Source organism: Vicia villosa, linkage group LG4 (genome assembly GCF_029867415.1).
Source record: "Vicia villosa cultivar HV-30 ecotype Madison, WI linkage group LG4, Vvil1.0, whole genome shotgun sequence".
Taxonomy (NCBI): Eukaryota; Viridiplantae; Streptophyta; class Magnoliopsida; order Fabales; family Fabaceae; genus Vicia; species Vicia villosa.
The window spans coordinates 21,126,975-21,133,359 of NC_081183.1; the positions used below are offsets into that span (position 1 = coordinate 21,126,975).

Sequence of the window (6,385 nt, forward strand, 5' to 3'; positions counted from 1 at the left end):
TGAAACAAATGGCCCTGGAAAAGCAAACTGTAGCACAGGTTCAACCAGTTCAGCCAACTCAAGCGGTAAATTGTGATATTTGTGGAGGACCTCATTTTGCCATGCATTGTGTGGCAACAGCTCAACAGGTGGAAGAAATAAATTTTCTGAAGCAGAACAATCCCTACTCCAACACTTACAATCCGGGATGGAAAAAACATCCGAATTTCTCCTGGAAAGATCAACAAGGGAATGTTCCTAAACAAGGAGCTGTGCCATATCAAAGTCTACCACAACAACAACAATATCGCCCACCGCAACAACCATATCAACAGCCATACCAGCAGTAACAACAACAATTTCAGCCACAGGGACCAAGAAAAGCAGACTGGGAGATCGCCATTGAAAAGATGGCCGCTCAAAGTTCCCAATTTCAAGAAGAAACAAGAAGTAATTTTCGAAACACCGGTGCATCGATTAAGAATCTTGAAATTCAGATGAGTCAAATTGCACAACAAATGTCAAATCCTCAACAATCGGGTGCTCTACCTAGTGCCACGGTTACAAATCCTAAAGACCATACTAATGTGAGTGCTATAAGCACTAGAAGTGGTAAAGCCAAAGAAGTTGTGGAGGAACAGGCTGAAGAAGAAGAGCCATTGCTTGAAGTTGATGTGGAAATAAAGGAAAATGAGGTAGAAGCTGAAGATGTGGTGATATTAGAACCGGTGACGAAAGGGAAGATTATTGAGCCAAAACCGACCGTTAAACTTCCTTTTCCCACTAGAAATAAAAAGAAGGGGCAGCATGAGAAGAATTTTGAAAAATTCTTGGAGATGTTCAAGAAACTTGAATTGAATATCCCATTCCTAGAGGCGTTGGAGCAAATGTCTACCTATGCCAAGTTCATGAAGGATATTATATCCAAGAAAAGGACCATCGATCATGATCCGATTATTCTAACCGAAACTTGTAGTGCTATTTTGCAGGGTATGAAAATTCCGGTGAAAAAGAAGGATCGAGGTTTTGTGACTATTCCTTGTACCATTGGGGATAGATCTTTCAAGAAAGCCCTTATTGATTTGGGGGCAAGTGTGAGTCTTATGCCGCTGTCCATTTACAAGAGATTGGGGATAGGTAAAGTGCAAGATACAAGAATGACACTCCAATTTGCTGACCATTCTGTGAAGAGACCCTACGGGATAGTAGAAGATGTGCTTGTTAAAATTGACAAATTTGTGTTTCCGGTGGACTTTGTTATTTTAGAGATGCCGGAAGATGAAGAAATCCCAATCATTTTGGGAAGACCATTCTTAGAAACCGGAAGATGTTTGATAGACATAGAAGAAGGCACAATGACTCTGAAGGTTTATGATGAAGAGTTGAAAATTGATGTGCGAAACACCATGAAATACAAAGATGATGTTGCCACTAGTCAACACATTGAGGTGATTGATCAGATATATGCAAATGAAAAGTCCTTGGAAACACAACAATTACCTTTGAACAAAGTGTTGAGTTTATCAATTTTTGATGAGGAGGACGCGGTTGATGAAAAAGAGGTCGAAGTGGTAGCCATGATGGAAGCAACACCAATCTTTAAAAGCTCTCGACCAAACCTATGGGAAGATCTTAGGCAACCATTGGTGGAGGAAAAGAAAGATGAACCGAAGAAAGGGGCTGAATTGAAACAACTGCCGGAAAACTTGAAGTATGTCTTTTTAGACACCGAAAGTAGGTGTCCGACGATCATAAGTTCCCGCCTTGAAAGTCTTCAAGAGAATAGGCTCGTGGAAGTGCTGAAAAAGCATAAAGGTGCTATGGGATGGTCTATTTAAGATTTAAAAGGTATTAGTCCTACGGTGTGCATGCATAAAATTCTCATGGAGGATGATCACAAACCGGTAGTTCAACCCCAAAGGCGGCTCAATCCAGCAATGAAAGAAGTAGTCAGAAAAGAAGTTGTGAAATTATTAGATGCAGGGATGATCTACCCCATATCTGATAGTGCTTGGGTGAGTCCGGTTCATGTGGTACCGAAGAAAGGAGGAACGACAGTGATTAAGAATGAAAAAAATGAGTTGATTCCCACACGGACGGTAACAGGGTGGAGAGTTTGCATCGATTACAGAAGATTGAATTTAGCGACAAGAAAAGATCACTTCCCGCTACCCTTCCTTGACCAAATGTTGGAAAGGTTAGCAGGGCATGATTTCTATTGTTTCCTTGATGGTTACTCAGGGTATAATCAGATTGCGGTAGCACCAGAAGATCAAGAGAAGACCGCCTTTACATGCCCGTTTGGTATTTTTGCCTATCGAAGGATGCCCTTCGGGTTATGTAATGCTCCAGCCACATTCCAGAGGTGCATGCAAGCTATCTTCGATGATATGCTTGAGAAGCATATGGAGGTTTTCATGGACGACTTCTCGGTTTTCGGTAAGTCATTTGATAGTTGTTTAACTAACCTTGCTCTTGTTTTAGAAAGATGCCAACAGACAAATTTGATCCTCAATTGGGAGAAGTGTCACTTCATGGTGCGTGAAGGTATAGTTTTGGGTCATAAAATTTCCCACAAAGGGATCGAGGTAGATCAAGCGAAGATCGAAGTGATATCAAAGCTACCACCACCAATGAATGAAAAAGGTATCCGAAGTTTCTTGGGACACGCGGGATTTTACCGTAGGTTCATAAGAGACTTCTCTAAAATAGCAAAACCCTTAACTACTCTTTTGGTTAAGGATAAGGTTTTTAATTTTGATAATGAGTGTGCCGTAGCATTTGAAACTCTCAAGAAAAAGTTAGTTTCGGCACCAATTGTTGTGGCCCCAGATTGGTCTCTACCTTTTGAGATCATGTGTGATGCAAGTGACATTGCAATAGGGGCGGTATTAGGACAGCGGAGAGAAAAATAATTGCATGTTATTTACTACGCTAGTCATGTTTTGAACCCTGCACAGATGAACTATGCATCAACCGAAAAAGAGTTGCTTGCAGTTGTGTATGCCTTCGATAAATTCAGGCAATATCTGTTGGGTTCTAGAGTCGTAGTTTATACTGACCATGCTGCTTTGAAGTATCTTTTTGCCAAACAGGACTCTAAGCCAAGACTTCTCAGATGGATCTTACTCCTTCAAAAATTCGATGTAGAAATTCGTGACAAGAAAGGGTGTGAAAACACTGTGGCAGATCACCTTTCTCGAATGTCGCCTATTGAGGAAACAGAAGAGAAGCGACCAATAAAGGATGAGTTCGTAGACGAACACATCCTCGCTGTTATTGGTGTCCCTTGGTTCGCTGACTATGCGAACTATCTAGTAGGTGGGGTAATCCCCGATGATTTTGATTCTAACCGGAAAAAGAAGTTTTTGCATGATTGCAGGTTCTACTTGTGGGATGATCCGTTCTTGTACAAGAAAGGGCTAGATGGGTTGGTTAGAAGATGTGTTCCAGAGGAAGAACAACGAGATGTGTTAAAAGCGTGTCACGACTCCGAATATGGGGGACACTTTAGTGGTGATAGAACTGCGGCGAAGGTACTTCAGTCAGGGTTGTATTGGCCCTCGTTGTTCAAAGATGCCCAAGAAATAAAAAAGATGGTGGAAATGGACCCATGAAATCGATGCCCCATACATCAAAAAGCTCGACTTCCACACATTGACTGTGGAAGAATTGGGAGCTGTCTTGCACCTCCCCATTTATGGACGAGGCGCGATTCCTTCGCACTTCATCCCCTCAACATTTTGGAATGCCATTACTAAGGACGGTAGCTATGTGGCAAAGGGTGCGAAAGCATCTCGGATCCAAAATCCCTGTTTCAGGTATGCTCAAAAATGTATTGCTTTCTCCTTATTTGGCAGGGGCGATAGCACTGGAGTGGCATCAAGAGCTGAGCTTTATTTGTTAGATGCCATGGCACAATCATATCCTGTTAATGTGGCTGCGTTTGCGGCATCTCACTTGACTAAGGTAGGTCGTGCTTCTACTGGTGGTATTTCGGTCGGAGGCATGATCACCCAAATAGCCAGACATTTTGGCTATAACCCGGAGACACTTAATGATGTACTTGTTACTGGTATGCAAAAGTTAGACATGAATGCCCTTGTCAATCAAGGCATGATTCGCGTGCAGGGTGCACAGTATGGTTTGGTATGGAAGAAACGTGTTATTCTACCACTCCCCAATCCGTCTAGAGTTTCAATTATGGAGAGGGAAAATTGGGTTTATGTGTCTTTGGATAGACAAATTCGTGAGGAGGATGAAGATGAAATAGGTAATGAGGAGGAAGAAGATAATATGGATGAGGAGTATCAAGAAGAAGAGCAAACTAATGCGAATATGGATGAACAACCCGAGGAGCGACCCCACGGGGGTGACCGGTTTTCATCCATGAACCAAGAAGAGAGGTTGTGGATTCAGACGGAGTTCAGGGATCTCCGTGCTGAACAAACACGGCAAGGAGTGGAACAAGTTCGCCAAGGCAATGAACAAGCGCATCAAGGTGCAATGTTGGATAACATTCACCACATGATGCGACATTTGATGCTTCAGTTCCCTCCGCCTCCGCAGTAGAGCACTGTAAGTTCTCTCTCAAATCTTGAATTTAAACATTGAGGTCAATGTTTGGTTCAAGTGTGGGGGAGATTTTTATTGTTTTCAGTTATTTTTGTTTCTATTGTTTTTAGTTTTTACTTTCAGTTATCCTTGTTTGTTTAGTTAATTCTGTTTAATGTTGACCTTCCAGTGTTATAGATTGATGAGATTTTATTGAATGATTGATGGAGTAGTAAGGAAAGAATGAACGAGACAACCCAATCTTGCACCAAAAAGGCATCCCTGAAAGTTGATACAACCGAAAGAAGTAGTTGGACGCAGCTTGATGACACCTGACTGAGATTGAAAGCTAGTACATGCAAACCGGAAAAGAAGCGACATTACACAATAAGTACTCTGGACCCTGTAAGCTATGCCCAACATGGTGAGATCATAAAAAGCCAGAAATTTATCATCATGAGAGAGTAGTCAGGTATGACTTTATCACTTTGAATTTGCGTAAGTTCTACTCATATGACACTACATGATAACACACACTGAGGCACGTTTTTTGTTGTTTCCCCTTGAGCCTTTCTAGCCGTCCCTTATTTATGTTTATCCATTGCAAACCTCTTTGAGCCTGTATCCCTTGTTTGTTTGTTTTTAACCGCATATATTACCCATTGGCCAAAAAGAAAAAAAATTATTCCCTCTTACCCGTGCTCGGCATAAATGTTGTGGATGTAGAAATTGTGCAAAATTCTAAGTTTGGGGTGGTGAACTTTATACGAAAAGGGCAAGTGTGAAAAAAAAAAATTAATGAAAAACAAAAAAAAAATATAAAAAATAAAAAAAATTTATGTGGAGACTCTTGAGTGCTCCGGGGAAAAAAAAAAGAGAGAAGAAAAAAATATAGAACTCATAAAAACACACTTGTCCCGGTTAAATGACTTGGTTACATTTGAAACACTCGAATAATTGAGTGAAGTTAAAAAGTCAATGTTAAACCCCATCGTATTCAAAGATGCACAATGACAAGAAAGACAACATGATTGTCGAGCCCCCTAAACCTTTGTGTATCTATTTCCTTGTTTATCCTACCTGTCCTAAGCCCCGTTACAACCCAAAGACCTCAAAAAGTGTGTGCAAAGTGTTTGTGTATGAAAGTAGAATGTATTCAAATTTAAAAGTTGATATTGCATATTGTGACTTATGAGTGAATTGCTTTTAACCGTGAGAGACTTGGTGAGAAGAGTGAAAAAGCTTACAGGTGAAAGAGAATTTTAACGTGAAAGTGGAGCGGAAAATTCGGGGAGCAAAAGCTAGCACGATTGACCAGAAGGGTGGAAGTCGAGTTGTGAAAAGCACGGTTGTATTGTGGAAGCATAAATTTAGGGGTGACCTTTGTTTGATGTCTCAGGCATTGCTTGAGGACAAGCAACGAGCTAAGTTTGGGGTTGTGATCGGTCACCAATTTCTCTTATACTCCGCGATTTATTTGGTAAAAATCGGTCATTTCGGTAACACTGTGAATGTTTTGTTCTTTGTTTTTAGTAGTTCTTTCATGTTTTGCTAATCTAATTGTTTTTGATAAATTTTAGTAGAATAGTTGCTTTTGATCACTTTGTTGGTAGTTATTGGTTATTTCAGGTGTAAGGAAGAATCGCCGAAAAAATGGGACGAGAACAGAAGAAAACAAAGCCAAAATTGCGAGGAAAGAAGCTGACGCGGGCGCCAGTGTCGTTTGACACACCCATGTCAGCTGAAAAAGGAAGAAAATGCTGCTGGGAGCTGACACGGGCGCCAGTGTCATTTGACACGGCCGTGTCAGCTGTTAGATGAAAACAGAGTTTTTTAAGGAGAAAACAGTGGC

General features: G+C 41.1%; 1 protein-coding gene across 1 annotated transcript; it reads left to right on the plus strand.

Moving 5' to 3' along the window:
- Nucleotides 1-497: 497 nt before the first annotated feature.
- LOC131596866 (uncharacterized) lies at nucleotides 498-1,817 on the plus strand. Its single transcript, XM_058869602.1, has 2 exons — nucleotides 498-1,235; nucleotides 1,440-1,817. Exons 1-2 carry the CDS (start codon nucleotides 498-500, stop codon nucleotides 1,815-1,817), a joined length of 1,116 nt encoding a protein of 371 aa, XP_058725585.1.
- The last annotated feature ends 4,568 nt before the right edge of the window (nucleotides 1,818-6,385 follow it).

What these genes read in the sequence shown, in the direction of transcription:
- LOC131596866 (XM_058869602.1), top strand. Translation starts at nt 498, where the DNA reads ATGTCAAATCCTCAACAATCGGGTGCTCTACCTAGTGCCACGGTTACA. An exon ending in TTGTGTTTCCGGTGGACTTT is followed by an intron (nt 1,236 to 1,439) that starts GTTATTTTAGAG and finishes GTGATTGATCAG; the next exon opens with ATATATGCAAATGAAAAGTC.